Below are 16450 nucleotides of genomic sequence, written 5' to 3' on the forward strand. Positions count from 1 at the left end.
AAATGATACTCTGGATGCTACAGAAAATAACAGAGAAGAAGGACTTAGCCTCTTCGTGATCATAACTGAATAAATATGATAGTTGATGAGGCAAATGCCCTAAAACAATTAATTAATTAAATAAATGAGCTCAGTATGGCTACATCTGAGGGGTGGGACAAGGATTGCTTCCTAGGTACTTGGTCCTGTCATACTCAGTATATGGTGGGATTTCCTCTAGCCTCCCTTCCTTCTCCCCTCATATCTGGCTTCTGTAGGAAGGAACTCACACACATTTCACAACAGAAAAAGACCATTATTTTTACTAAACATGATACTTTTTAATTTTTTTTTTCATACTAGAAGGAACTATCTTGTACAAAAGCAGCAGGAATAAAATCTTGAAATTTCATTGATAACAAACCGCAGTCAGGTCTCTGCAGCTGAAGGCTACCAAGAAAGCTTTATAAGTAACAACTTTCTCAGAAACTTGGGATGGATTTTGTTAAAGTATTATTACCTCAGCTTCCAGACACACAAAATAAACAAACAAAAATATTAATAATGTTACAAAATCTCTGAGGCTCAAAATTGACTCCATCAATTTTAGTGACTATGTGATGAGTTTTATCACCCCAACTGCAGAAAATTCACGTACTATGTGGTCCAACTGCCAGAAGACAGACATCCTTGACTGTGTTCTGGATCTTACTGCTTACTAATGAAAAAAGGCTCTGAAGGCTTAAGCTCTTCAGCACTGAAACAGAATACTGTTGCTTTGTATAGATCAATAGAATTATGAAAGGAGATTAAGATTCAGATTGCTTTTAAAACATTAGTATCCCATTGGATAACATTGTATTGGACTTTTCAGCAGATACAGTTAAGCAGAAGCTTGCCGGTTTATGGAAAGAAAAATAAATGGATGGGTTTTGCAGTTGCAAGCGCAAAAGACGAGCATGCAAACTCCAGCTAGCCACACACAACTGCTGGCATTACAGACCCAGCAAAATTTACGAGAGACAAATAGCTCGAGTGTTAGGAATGTGATGAAAAGTTCGCCTCATAATCAGGGCCACGTGGCCAGTCTGGATTCATGGCATCCACACAATTCAAATACATGTAGTATTTTATATGAAAATAAAACTAGAATCAGTCCAAGCCTTTGGAACAGCCAGCCATCACGGACATTCACATGGAAGTGAAAGTTCTATTTTTAAATAACCTCAGTTACCAACCAAAAAGTGGTCTCATTATCCACAGACTTTTGGGAAACTAAATTTGCATTCCAGATTCTGAAATTTAAACCTTTCAGGAACTGATGAATAAAGGCTTTTTTACTGTATCAAAATTGAGCTTTGATATTCTATTTAGAGCATAAAATTCATACCATTTTTTTCCCTGTGAACACTAAGGTGACAAAATACTATCATATATTCTATATTGTACTATCAAACCAGAAATTCCCATTTGTCTTAGTAAGAATGTGCTAATCTGCCAAAAAAAAACAAGCAAACAAACAAACAAACAAAAAAACAAAACAAAAAACAAACAAACAAAAACAACAACAACAACAACAAAACACAAACCTTGAGCTTCTGCTCAACTTAGCAGCACAAATCCCACTAAAATCAGAAGCTATTCAAAGGCTTAAAATCAAGCCCTTGCTTCAGCAATTGACTGAATCACATCTTAAGGGAATTCTTAAGAAACCCAACTAAACTTGCAAGCATTATCCCTAACATCTTAGAGATGGTGAAGATGAGCTCCAGCAGAAGCAAAGAGCTTGTGCATGGTCAGGCTGCAAGTCGTTAGCATCAAGCTTTATAATCCTTCTCTATAGTGTGGCCTGCCCTACTCATCAGTAAATACCACATGAGTAAACATGTCTAGAGCAGACCCACTGAAGTGGTTCCTCAAATAGCATCAGCTACCACAGCAATCCCTCCGCCTCCAGGTATTACTGCAACTGGCCCAGGGTTTCTGCAAGCCCAGCTGGGTTGGTAAGAAATGGGAGATAAGGGATGAATCACACTCCTTTCTAATACAACCAGGCTGGCAAAACTTGGTGCTTAAAATGGAACTGAGAAATTCAGTGTCTGGCTCTTCCAAAAGGATCCATGTCTATTTTCTTCTTGCAAAACAAAAATGCAAACCTTGTGTTACAAAATCCAAAGCCCTTTCTTGATGGAAACGGGATCGCAGATGAGACCTCTGTTCCCTTTTCAACAGCTAAAAGCATTAGGATCTGCTGTGATTTTGAACAGGCAGATTTTTGCAAAATTACTTCAGTTGATACTGATGTGCTGTGAAGCACAAAAATGGTAGATTTACAAGCATAACCTACAGAAGAGATTACTTCATTTGGCTACATGATAAAGCTGTGGTTATTGTAGAAACTGAATGATGTAAACCCAAATCTAAGTTAAAATCCTGGACTTGCCAAAATTAACAGAAATCCTCAAATGTCTCAAGTAAAGACGGAAAGTCATGTTGAACACTGTCTACAATAACATAAAGTCTTATAACATTTTCACTTGTTAACTGCTTTAACATGTCATAAAATGAAATTAACACAATTACAGACCTAAAGGTTAGAAAATGTCATGTATAGTAGATACTTCATCGGGTGGAAGATAAGCGCAGGAAAAAAGAAAAACAAAAGAAACAAACAAACAAAACAAAACAAAACAAAAAAACAAAACAAAACAAAAAAAAGAAGAAATAAATTGAACTAAACAAAGAAAATGCTAGATTGAATGACAGAAAAGCTGCCATAAAAATGAAGGAAGACTTAAACACACTAATTTTTACTCTGTCTGAAACTGTTTAAAATCGGTTTGATCAGCCAGTCAAGAAGATTAGGCTGGTGTCATGGCGATGACAGAATTATATAAATGAAGTGAACAGTGACTGCTCTAATCCCTTCCCTGGATGAAAGAAGGAGTCCTACAGAAGACAGGTCTTCTAGAAAAGGCAAGAAGTTTTCAAGCTACTCTTGACAAAGTCAAAGCTAAGAAGGGACTACAGCATAGCTTCAAGGAAAAGTTTCAAGCTAGACAAAAAAATATATATATATATATGTGTATCTTTATTTAGTATAAATGTTAAGAAATTCATAAATATATATAATTAAAAATTCAGTATCTCAATAAACTCCATCAGGATGGAACATCAATTTCTTCAAAAGATGGAGCACAGGTCTCTCTGGGACTCAGTGAGGCAGTCCAATCCAGGTATGTTCATGTAACAGCTGCCATCTCATGCTTGGGGATCGAAATTCATTCAATCCTATTTTCTTAGAACATTCATAAAACCTAATACCATCCTCTTGCTGAAAATATCAGTATGGTCCTGGGTGAATGCTTAGGTTGCTAAGTATGTTGAGCAAGGCTTGGGGAAGAAGACAGATACCAATGGATAGCTGGGGAGCTAGGACAAAATGTTGAAGTCTCTTCCTCTTAGATCTGCAGAAGCTGCAGGCTCCCGGTAATGAGCTGAGCTACAGGGAAGTGATGACACAAGGATGAAGTAGGATGGAGAGAGTGGCCACAGACATACAACAGGACAGGAAGCAAGTTGAAACTTCACTTCCTGCTTTTCCTTCTCTCTACTTCTGACTGGAGATGCATCATGGCCCTGCTTGTGGGTTTCATCTGGTCAACTGAGAAATAAATCCTAGACAAGAAGATCAGAGGGCAAATAAAGGGCAATTAGAGGCAGTGGACACTAAGGAATACAGCTATGTTGAGGATCCAGGTGGAATTGCCAGGTGACTTACCAACAAAAGTGCTTAATTTTTTTATTGTCATTTTGTCTACGGAAAATCCCCTTACAGGTTCCAGTGTGATAAATGCAATTAGCAAAACCCACTCAAATGAAACAAAGAAGGGTCTCATTAGCCTAGCTTACCCCCTGAGCTGAGCAATGGGAATTGATGAGGACAGTTCCTATTCACTGAAGTGCATTTTGTGAACAGTAAAAAGGAAAAACTGAGAAATCAGGGAAAAAAAATCAACCTAATACCTAGTGGCAAAAGGGATGATATAAAATACAAAGCTTGCTGAAGAAGCACGAAGTGATAAATACAGACATCATCCTTTCCTGACATAAATCCAGCATTACCCACAAGCCAACCTCTGCTGTCAGGTTACAGTGATTATCAGCTGAATTGCAGTAGGGCCCAAGGACCTCATTTATATTACAGAATCCAACTGTACTGGTTGCTTTCTATATACAAAGATGTTTTGAGAAATTTAGCATGCAAAGTCATGTTTATTGTGGCTGCCCTGACCAGTCCAACCTTAGGAAATGCAATAGATGGCCATTTTCTGCACGGGCTTGAAGTACAACTCGTACTTCAGCAGAAAATTAACTGGTCTGACCCTTCGACAGTCCTGAGAAATGAACTGACTGCCAGGAACAGGACAGACTTTCCTTGTTGCCTTTAAGGTGAAAAAATCCATATTTGCTACAAATAGTAAAAAGAAGTATTCAGCAGGGCTGAATCTCTACCTATATCTGGTTGGAGTGGCTGGGCCTAAATAGGATACCAGAGGTACACGTGGTTAACAGTGGCAAGAGCAGGGATTTTCTCATCCAGAACCTTTGTTCCTGTCTCCTGAGAAAAGCTCCGGGAGATGGCCTTGTCCTGCACAGGTGGGAATCTCAGGGAAGCCTTTACTTCAAAGTCACCATCATCATAGTGCTTGTGGGGACTTCCATCTTCCTGCTATCTCTAACATTACAGTCCTGCTCTGAAAACAGAGCCAGTTGTGAAGTCTTTAATTCAATTACTACTGAAGGACCTGTACCTCTACAGGATTTTCTTAATATTGCCAATTCTCGGAAACTATACAGCTATAAGCATACTTTTTTTTTTTTTTTTTTCACTTGGTCTGATGATAGAAACAATCAGACATTTCAAATCAGCACATTATATTTATGCTGAAAACAGTTAAAACATGAAAAATCTTCTGGGGCTTTTACTTTGATAAAATGAACCTTACTGGTACAGTTTGAGTTGCATTATCCCTCACATTTCTATTGTATACAGTGCACTGTATACAGTGCATTTCAGTCTGTGGAAATGTTAAAATAGATTTTGAAGGTATGATATTCCACATATTCTTGGCTCCTAAACGATAGTCTCAGAGGCATCATTAATAACAAAATACACTGAAACAGTGCACAAAACAAACAAAATTTTTAATGCTTAAGCAAAAAAATGAAGCATTAGTTCATCTGGTCCCGTCTGAACTGTTTTTTATAGCCCCAGTTAAGAAAACTGACCGTTCTTCTCCCTTTCTCCAAAACAAACAAGCAAGCGCTCAACGCAGAAACCACAGAGCAGCAGCAGGCAGTGTGGGTGCCTTGGTTCATACACATGTTTTGTGGGGTGAGGAGAAAGAATAGCCAGAAATCTTTAATAAGCTGATAATGTGTTGGAGTAGCTTGCCAGCACCTTTAAACAAGAATCACAGTAAAATACCGAATAACTATTTGCAACAACAGTATACAGTACTTTGAACAGGAGATGGCCTTATTAGTTTTGGGTGCCATCTTAGGCTATCTTTCATCATTTTAATTTAAATCCTTTCAGCCTTTTAAAGGACACACCATCCCCTCACGAGACTGAGTTCACCCACTTTTCTTCAAGCAAAGACAGATTAACCAGCAAAGCAAACTACAGGTTGAGCGCTGGCCTGTTGGTCGCTCAGAGGTCTTTCAGGAGGATATCTCCGCCTGATATGCAGGACATCTTTCCACGGTTCAGTTTAGCTGTTGCAAGAGACATGGCAGTGGCCTAGGTTATGTAGGGAATGATGCTGGATGGATCCTAATAACTGCGTTTTACTTGAAGTCTCTTTCTGAGGGCAAAACACGAAAGTATGTCCTGCTTCTCCAAGTGAGATCACAAACCCAAACTTTTGTTTGAGCCGAACAGATTCTCAGCATTGTCAGCTTTAAATTCTCAGCAGGGGAGAGACATTCACAGCTTTATTTTGAAGTCTTCATAACAACAGGTTTTTAAGGCTCTAAATGTATTATGTCTGATGTGGTTCTATCCAAGGAAGTCCACAGGTTAAGAAATCATCCTCTCATACGGTGGCAACATCAAGTGGGATCTAGCAGCATTTTCACTACACTGGATACAAGAAACTAAACAGCTTACAGGAAAAAAAAATTGACTCACTCACATATGCAAGATTTCTTTTCTTGAAGCTTAATTACCATTTTTTCTATCTTGAAGCAGCAATGCCAGAAATTCAGCTGTCTGTTCAACCACAACCCAGACATTGTGGAAGCAGCTGTTTCCCAAGCCACTGAGCACTGACACAGGCAAGCTCTCCAGTCCTGCTGTGAACAACTCTGTGTCGCTCCTTAGTAGTGACAGATAATTTAACCTGGCTTCAAAGAATATTTTGTGCAAGCTGCTAGGAAACAAAATCCAAATCTCCCTCACCCAGTCCTCAGAAGGAGCCCCCGTTCTGAACCCTCCTTGCTGCACCTCAGGGCCTGTAAATTGATCCCCACCAGTCACACACACTCCACTGGCAACTGTTACTGAAAAGCCCCAACATCTCCCCATGCAATCATTTTTCCTCCCTGTTTTACCCAAATATCAGTTCTGCAGGTTCATCATATTTTACAGTTGGTTCTTGGATGACTCCTGAACTGAGAGACACTTTCACTTCTTGTACAGCTAACACAGCTGCTCCTTTTTAAAAGGGGAATGCATACAAGGATTGGAGTGCAGGGCCTGGCAGCGTGCCTCACCCTCCTCAGCTGTACGGCTTGGAAATTTGCTATTTAAGCAAATGCTTATCATGCTGAAAACTAACCTAGATATTTGGAAATATTTACAAAAATTGAAAAAATCCCATCAAAAACAAAACAAAAGAACACACACATGAAGTTTTCAAAAGGGATAAGTAAGAAACACATAGTCCACTGGAGACATTTTACAGATAGTAGTACCTACCAAAACAAAAGAAAACCTTCCAGGCACTTTGCTTGTCTTAATAAAAGTATAAGTCTGAGATAAGTAAGTATCACAGATCAATTCCGGAACAACTGTAGGAAAAAAATTATATCTTGTCATCAGCTCGACTGCTTGAGCTAGCTTCAGAGAAGCTTCCCAAATGCGAATCCCAAAGCTTCTAATTCTGAAAAACCAGCTGGAGAGAATTAGCATGGCTACGATCTACCATACAGTGAAGATGAGCTATTGTAACCTAAGAAAACATGCCAACACTGTAGAAAAAAACAGGAGCAGTACTTTCCAGCTACTGAAGCAATGACCAAATGCTACTGTAGCATCAGCTGAGCAGACCAGCAATGGAAGTGGCACAAAATCCCTTGGATGAGATACAAGAGGTTGCCCTTCCTTTGGTAAGCACCTCTCTTTGGTTAACCAGAATAAATAGATATGAGAGTAACTGAAAATACTAGCATTTTCCTTGGGGCCCAGTTACAAAGTTAAACACCATCTCATTAAAGTCTTCAGAGAGTACAGTGTTACACCATGACAAAGAGGCAAAACCACCCCTCTTCTGGCACTTACGCAAAGGAAAAAAAAAAAAAAAACAGTACAAAAAGACTGAAATACTGACTTCTCAGGAACTTCATTTTAATCACAAGTTCCCTGTAATTTCTGTCTACTTTGCTTCAACAGCAATAGTTTCTCATGTTAAGGAATATGCAGGCTTTTTTTTTTTTTTTTTTTTTTAAGCTAATTAATTTCAGAGCTAATAATTGCAGAACTTCTGCATTCTCATAGAAAATTGAAATGAGAGCATTTTTTTAAGCACTTCATTACTTTAAATAGTGATCAAAATATGGCAATTTTCTATGATCTTTTTTTTTTTTTATGTATCATTCAAAAATTTCCACATTTTGTTCAGTCTTGCTAGGTAAGTGATGCAAGAATTTGTAATGACCACTCAGGAAGTATCTGGGGACAGGCCTTTTGAGAAGCAAAGAGATGGGATGAGGAAAGAGCAGGCTGTTAATGAGTTTGCTGGTTTTCTGGGGAGCCACAGGAAACTAGATAGGCAACCACACTCAGCAGTGCTCCCCTCTGTCTTAGCCATTAGTAGCAGATTGACTTGTTCTTCTTAGAACTACATGGGTGCAGAGGGAAGCTGTCACCAAGGAACATGAATAGCTGTGATAAGCATGCATTCACTCTCTAGCAGGCCCCTGGGATGCCATGGACCAGGAAGGAGATGCTTTTTCAGCCTCCTGCTATAGCCATGACACTGCAGAGTGCAGCACTGCAATCCAGGATTTCCCCACAGGGCCAGGAAGGGACATCTGTGTTACTGACAGGACACTCTTCTAACAGCCCATTTTAACTTTATTGTGCTCATCTGTTCTTCCTTCACCTGTCTGTGAAGGGATAGAGCAGGCCACCCTGCCAGGACCCCACGCAATATTCCCCCAGATCAACAGAGACACATCCATTGCATTCAGCTAGAACCTCCAACTGCCAGGACTGTAGTATGAGAGAGAATATTCTTTCAGCACATTAGAATATTGCTTAGGAAACTACAAGATTAAATCACTAGAAGCACAACCATAGGGTTTTTTTGCTGATTTGAATTACGAATAGAAAGTACGAGCAGTTAAGAGGAAACAAGATATGTTCTATACGAGAGCCAAGATTTTTTTTCCTGACATGTGCCAAACAAGGAGAAGAAACAGAAGAATCTGGCACCATTAAAAACAGTTTGTGGAGAAAGGAACTGAATATCTACAGCCAAGCTCCATGTGGTTTGTAAAGAGGAAACTTTTGTTTTATGGGACTCTCAGTCAGCCAAAATTCTCCCAGACGGCGTGCAAATGGATATTAGCCTAAAATCCTACACGCATCTTGTAGAAGAATCAGTAAATGGTGGGGAAAGAAAAGGAACACTACTAAAGTTTTAAATCGGAATTCAAAATCTGCCTCATGGTTTAAAAAGTTAGTTTACCAGACAGCTATAATGTCATATATGGTAAGTTTGTTGGAAGGGAAACACAGTAAGTTAAAGCATGAAACTGTAAGTCGGGAAAATGAGTTCCAACCCTGGCTTCACTACCAAGTAGCTCTATAAAACTTGGATAAAAGAGAAAAAGGCTGCCAACTTAAATGTGAGATTTTCTTTAACTTCATATAGTATATTAACATTGCACTTATGCTGTTTCTTTTAGCTTCTATATTTCCCCCACTCCCTGGCATTACTACACACCAAGTTAAGTGACTAGATAGAGCACTGAGAACAGCTAAATTACTTGACCAAAACAAACCCTACCTAGTTTCTTAATCAAAGTACTGACTGGAGTAAAAAGAAAAAAGAAAAATTAATATGGGACGGTAATTCTCATAACTGAGCAAAACACTAAAGCAGCTGAAATGATCCAACAGCTTAGCTGAATATTGTGACAGAATGTGGCATTTTTGGCTTGAAGCAGTAACTAGAAGTTGTATTTCAGCATATAGGAGAACAGAAACGGGCAGGCAACAGCTCTTCGATACATGTTGAGTGCTTATACCCTGGAAGAATGTTTTTCATCAAGAGATTCTTCTCTGGCAACCATCGGAGTCCCGTGTCAAGCATTTGGCTACGTTATCCGTAAATCAAGAGGAAAGCACATTGACCTCCAGCTTACAGCTGGGGAACTAAGGCAGCTCCAGCAGGCAAGACTTCAAGCTCTGGAAGCATCCAAGTCCCTGCAGCCCACTGAAGGCACTTCTCACTGGGGCAGGTAGAGGCCCAGGTAGCTCTGTGGGTCTGGGCTCTAGCCTGTCCTGCAGTAGCCAGAGAATGGGGCTTTCTAGGTGATATTACCAGGGACTATAACACATAAAGTGGAAACTTACGCTATCATGCTTGAGGGAGAAGTAGTTAGTATCTCCTGTAAGAGGCCCTGGGCAACCTGCTCTGGGTGGCCCTGGTTCAGTAGGGGAGTTGGACCAGATGACCTCCAGAGGTCCCTGTCAACCTCAACCATTCAGTAACTCAGTGATATGAGGATTAAGATTTGCCCCTTTCTGTCTTCCTTTTAGCTAAGATTTGCGAACTAGTGTGTTTTCCTCCTCTAAATATAGTAGTGAGCCTGAATCAAATTTTTGAAGCAATCCATTCTGCACTCTGTATTTGCTTGGGTGCTCCTTGTATACCTTTAGGACTATCAGCTTGAAGGAGAAGCCCAAAGGTTATTTATTCAGTACTGTCTGTACGCTATGTGCATTTGTGTACAGTGCTCTAGATGGATGCTCCGTGCTTCATGTTGCACTGCAGTAATAAAAGAACTAAAAGCAACTTCTTTTAATTCTCGCACATTAATATTATTTTCTCCAAACAATAATGAACAGAAGAAAGCAAAACCAAGCACTCAAAATAAATAAATAAATAAATAAATAGAGAGAGACAGAGAAATAAAGATAGTAGGAAAAGATTACTGGCATTTTTCACAAACACTGGAAGGAAAAACCACTGTAAATGTAAAAAAAATAATAATAATAAAAAAAATAAAAATTGTATTTTAAGGAGAAACCTGAAGCTAGCAGTTCTTATAACCACTGAAAATATTTCCACACCAGTCCCTTACAGGATGGCATCTACTGATGAGTTCTGGATGCTAATCAAAACCAGACCAGGTACAAACTAAAGCAAAGAACCCCCCGACAAAGTAGGTCAAGAAAACTGGGAGGGAAGGGAAACTGTTGCTAGGTGGCAGTGTACCTTAAGCAAAGAACACTGTAAATCATAGATTATTGAAAAGTTCATGATCTGCTAAAGGAGGTGTCATCTTCAGTGTCATCTTCAAAGCCCTGGTTGGGAACAGAACCCAAAATGTACACAATATACAGACAATGTTTCAGAAGGCTGAGAAGTAGCACAAAAATAAGAAAACCTGTCTTGAGACATGCTATTATGCACTGTCTACACTATAATGGCTCTCCAGGTCTATTACTGCTGCAAGAGAGCTCAAAAGCCAGTGAACTGAGCCTTGTACATCTTGAGAAGACTATGGTTTTGCTTACGTCATTTTATTCAGCCTTCACTAAACTCTTAACTGGAGACAAAAGCAGAGAAATAAGCTTGTACCGCAACTTGGCACAACAGTGAGGAGTAGACAGAAAACCTAAGTGTGCTGGTGAGAAATAAAGGTTTTTCAAGGTTATTTAAGAAACAGAACTCTTACTTTTCTGCCTTAAACAGTTTAACTCATCAGTTCTAATCTTTTCAAAATGGAAACAGGTAAAAAATGGTCAATAAAATTTAACAAATGGAGGTCGTAAAAGTGCATTCAGTCTGCATGACACCAACAAAGAGGATGGGGAAAAAGGCCAATCGTAGAAGGCCAAGGTAAGAAAGGAGAGGCTACATTTTTCTGGTATCCTTCTATCTGTCCTTCCTGATGTTCCCTCCAACAGAAAACTACCTTAACATATTGCCTAAATTAGCAGAAGTGGTAAAAAAGACAGGCTGATGACATCTTGTGAACTACAATTCGCTTGGTAAGAGAGCTGTTAGCAAGCTCACAGCTTGTCACAGAAAAGGATAAGATGTTCTTGAAGGCAAAGATAAAATCTATATTCTTTTCAACAATATCTATCTGGGTTCAAGAGAGCAATTTTTTGGAAAAAAAATTTAGGTGACTTACTGTATGGATTTGAGGTAATTTAGAAGATAGAATAAAAGAAATGAAAGGCACTTATCTCTAACAAGGCTTTAAATCCATGACTAAGACCATAACAAAATTATTTCTGAGAAATTTATCAAGTAATTCTTCTTATGTTAACTCCAATCTACTATACTTTTAAAGGTTTTTGTACGCCATATTCTGATGCATTAAAAACTGGTCAGAAGTAATATAATCGGAAAGCACGTGCCCTGTCTAATACAACATGGTGATTCCTGTATTGCTGTGTCTAATTCCTGTATTGCTGTGTCTGAACTGTTCATAATAATTAAAACACCAACCTTACTAACCTAAAGAGTTGCAGAGGGAATATATTTTACAAAACATTTCCTCAGGGTAGCTCACACGAGACGTGTTAACTTGCAAGCATAAGCCTCACACTACTATTTCCAGGTTGAATCTGTATCTTTTTTATCTGGAAAACCTTGGGATGCAAACCTCACAACTACAGGAACCAATTTCAAAGGATAAATGGGGGTGCAACAGTCTTTGTTCTGCTTTTCTCCACTGTCCCTTTCCCCAAACCTAACGTGGTTTTTGTGGTCAGCCTGAGCTTCTTCTTCCTCCTAGTAATTTGAGGCCTCTGTAATGCAACAAGGGAGTCACAGAGCATCACACCCTTGTCCCCAAACTGTTGGTTTTCAGTCACGGACATGCAATAAACTCTAGCAGCCAAAAATAAGCATCAACTTGAGCAATAAAAAGTGGAATCCCTATATATGTCAGTAGGAGCCAACCCCTGTTGATCTCATGCACGCTTCCCCGACTTCTACAGCGTTACTGCTGTAAGACGAGCAGGAGTTGGCTTCACCTGCTGTTTCACCTCCCACTCCATGAGACGGTGCACAGCTAGTGGAAAAACAGTTTGAAAACAACAAAAAAAGCAACATAAAGCTGGAGCTTAGTCATTTTATGAAGACAAAAGAGAATAATCTGTAGGCTAGGAAGTCATCAGGTTTTGCCATAGCAGAAATACTTTGGTGGGGGGTACACAGAAAGGAGTCTCTCTCTGGAGAAAGCACATTCCCCAGCAAACAGCCGGAATACGCTTCTTTTCATTAACCAGTAAGAGGGAGATCTTTTTGTAGCGTGCAGAAGGCACTGAGCCTCATTTGACATTGAAGTTTAACTCAAAATAAAATTTTCTGTGATTAAGGAAACTTTTGTTCTACTTCTGTTTCTTCACCATCTGTGATATGAAACCTGGCAAAGACTCCAATTAGTTTCCTTTGTGTTATTACTGCCACTAGCACTCAAACGATAAACATTTATGCAAAAGGAAATTCCTCTGCCTTTCTTTGCTGTCTCTAAATGGTGGATGTAAATACTTTAATAAGAAAACCTGTACTGAACTCACCCTGAAATCTGGTAATGCCAGATTATGCCAACTGCACTACAGAAAAACGCAATAGCAGGTTAAGTCAATACAATACTTCTTCTGACAACATCTTCTGTACGGCAATGAGTGCTCATAGCCTGAGTAAATGAAGCAGAAACATCCTGTGCCAAGAAAGGAGAAATCCTGCAACATCTGCTTAAGGAACATCAGGGGCTGATTTGGGGAGTTTTCTTCATTGGGACATACAAACCCCTGTTCTGCTCCTGGAAGGACACCTTTAAGAGCTACACAAGTGGTTCTATTTCTCCTGAATTGTGACAGACAGAGACATCGTCCAGCAAAACAAACTTAACCCAACACTTAAGGACAAGGTGACACTTAGCTGTGTACTTCCTTAACCTCTTCATTTATGTATACATCTATACACACATTTGACTACTGTAGCTATCCTAGCTGAAACCCATGCAGTTGTTGTAGTACAGATGTTAAATCTGATTATTCTGCTAAAGTTTATCTTGGCACCTTAAACACAAGACACAATCCAACATACAGTTTGTATGCTGGTACAAGCACACCAACATTAGGACAAGATATTCATCTTTATAAGAACAGGTGAAGTAGCACCATTTTTTTTTTCTAGTGTAGGCAAGCCCTGCAAAGCCAGAATTGTTCATCTTCTCTGTTCAAATGGGTTTGATCCATGTTCAATCAGGACTATAATCTATGACTTTGGCCCTTATTCATGCAGTAATTTGCCAAATCTCCTTTCCATATGTCAACAGGTTTCCAATTGTTTTTTTGGATTCCCGAGTGGGAGGGCAGTAGCCCAGCCTGCTGCTGAATTTATTAGATTCAAATAGGAGAAAGGGAAAGAAAACTGCCACATGGAGGAAACATGAGGATAGAGAAGCAGGTGTGAGCCAGACAAGCAACAGGAGACCTTAAACTTGCACCAATCTGAGAAGCATGAACTAAAACTTATTCCCATTTTTAATATACTGCACGCTTTAACATGGCTGCTCTTACTGCAGATCAGAAGCAGACAGGCTGCTGCCAAGCATCTCTCAAGACCATGCACAATTTCTTTTCTTTCCACATGCTTAAACAATAAATAAATAAATAAATAAAACCATCTTCCTGGAGCAGGATGGCACTTTTACATCAGCAGCTTATGCTGAGGCCTGTACTACACAGAGGTCAATGGGTTTTTCCATTTTTTATTTCCAGTTGCTTGCACATTGGTGGTTTGTATACTTGTTAGACAAACAGTTTGGGTTTTGGACAAATACTTTATTAATCAAACGACAGTTTGGTTTTCTGGGCAAAACAGCATGCCTTCTTGCTGAGGCCTCCCATATAATTTCTTTCTGGTGTGGAACAAATGTCCTAACAATTTTGCTATAGGCTCCACAGGGATGACTTCAAAAACTCTGCAGCCACAAGAGTGAAGAAAATATGAAAATAGGCTCCTCAACCCTTTTTGCCCACCATCTACATCTGCCTGAAAACTCCACAGTAAAGGCTCTGCCTACTTCCATTTCCAAAAATGCAACCTATTACAACCCGACTAGAATTTCTACTAATAACAGGCACAGTTTTATAATGCAGCTGAGTCAGTATACCAGCTTCTAACCCCAAAATTACACCTCTTGCAGATTGCCCTGACCACGTCTCACTCCTCCTCTGCTGACCTTGTTTAAGGACCGAAACTTAAAGAAAACTCAAAGTTATTAAAAAAGATGAAGATTAAATAGCTTGTGTTGGTTTAACTTGCAGAATGAGGTCTCGGGGGCTAAAAGGAGCGGCAAGGAGGAATGACACGGCCCGCAGCAGCCGCCTATGTGGTCAGCTGGGCTGAGACACGGAGCTGCATCCTAAGCAAACCTACCAAGTAGCTTGTGTTACAAGATGACCCCACTCAGCCACTTGCATAGATGTCTTCTCTGCACACTTATGAGATGGATCGGTCCCTCTACCTCAAATTGTTTTAATAAGGGCTCCAAAGCAGATGTCATGGACATAATCCATACCTGTTACACTCAGTGGCCTTCTGAGCCCAAAGCGAGAAATTTCGCTCATTACTACACACAGTCCCAAAGTTACACTTGTTGGTCTAAAAGCTGTCAGACTGACTTTGTGACTGCTTTTAATGGATTAATAGAGCAATTTCTTTCTTGTACTTGCATGTCTACTACACCCATGACTTCCAAAACTTTTAGTGATCAGAAAAAACAGCTGTATATTACCTAAGAATTAGCTTCATTTGTGATGCATTCCATTACGGGATTAAAATAGAGAAGCATAGTGGTCCCTCCCCTTCTCCACTCCTCCTCCACCGAGCCTTTACACCCATTTACACCCCAGCTGCTGGAGATGCTGAGGAGCGTCAACCTGGGGAAAGCTCACAGCGTACAAGGAAAGGGGCACTGCACGGAAAGGGGCATTGTTCAGAAACAGGCAGGCCCGTTTCAAGCACTGCTTCGTCCCCCCCCATAAAAAAAAAACAAACATCTTTAGCCTGCCTAAGCTTCAACTTAAAGCCGAAGCCAGCCGCTACCAGCTCTCCGCCCCCCGCCCACCGAGTCGGGCGCCGCCAGCGCGGCGCACCTTGGACCCGGGTGCGGAGGTCGGGGAGCGCCGCGCACAGCCCCTCCGCCCGCCCCGCGCCTCCGCTCCCCGCGGGGGGCACGGCAGCGGCCGCCGGCCCCTCCGCCCCCTCCCCGGTACCTTTTCCTCCTGCAGAGCACGCAGACGGCGCAGAGGAGCAGGGCGGCGGCGGCGGCCGCCCCGCCGCAGGCGCCGAGCGGCAGCGCGTCGGGGCCCATCGCCTCCGCTGGGGCCGCGGAGGGAAAGTTTCGCCCGTCCTCCTGCTCCGTGCCGGAGCGGAGCGCGGCCGGCCGGCCCTCCCCGCCCACCACCGAGCCCGGGGGGCCGGGTTTGGCTGCTCCGAGCTGAACTTGGCGAGCGGGGCCCGCGGCGAGCCGGCCGGCTCCTCCCCGGGGAGCGCCCCGCGGCGGGGGGGGTCGCGCCCGCCCGCCCCCGGCCTCGGGGCTGCCGCCGGCACCGGGCAGCAGCCGGCACGGGGCGACCCCGGAGGGACCCCGGAGGGACCCCGGAGGGGGCTCGGGACCTCCCGAAGCCCGACCTCGGGTGTCTGTGGCGGGGGCTCAGCGCCCGCCGGGCCCCCTGGGCTCGCAGTGCTGGTCTGGTGCAGGGAGCGGGGCTGGTAGGTGTTTAACTTCTGCTTGTTTTGGGGTAGAAACAACTGATTTGTGTGTAAAAGAACAAAACAACCCGCCTCGCCGGTTCGTGAAACCTAACCCGAGGTGGGATAACCAAAGTGACTCTGATGCTGTGCTGTGTGAGCAGCCACGGCTGATCCCCAGAGTAGCGCGGCCAGTTCTCCCAGTCCTTCCAGTCCCACGCTGCCAGCAT

The 16450-nt window shown here is 41.7% G+C and overlaps 1 protein-coding gene across 1 annotated transcript in view; it reads right to left on the bottom strand.

Annotated features, from left to right (window-relative positions):
* CYP7B1 (cytochrome P450 family 7 subfamily B member 1) overlaps positions 1-15840 on the bottom strand; it is a gene marked incomplete at both ends in the record, with an annotated part of 121383 nt that extends 105543 nt beyond the window's left edge. Inside the window, one exon of the mRNA XM_084281460.1 lies at positions 15743-15840. Coding sequence (XP_084137586.1) covers positions 15743-15840 — 98 coding nt within the window. The remainder of the gene's footprint in view (positions 1-15742) is intronic.
* Positions 15841-16450: the final 610 nt, after the last annotated feature.

The sequence above is a fragment of the Netta rufina genome, assembly GCF_964035555.1.
Source record: "Netta rufina genome assembly, chromosome: 2".
NCBI classification, from domain to species: domain Eukaryota; kingdom Metazoa; phylum Chordata; class Aves; order Anseriformes; family Anatidae; genus Netta; species Netta rufina.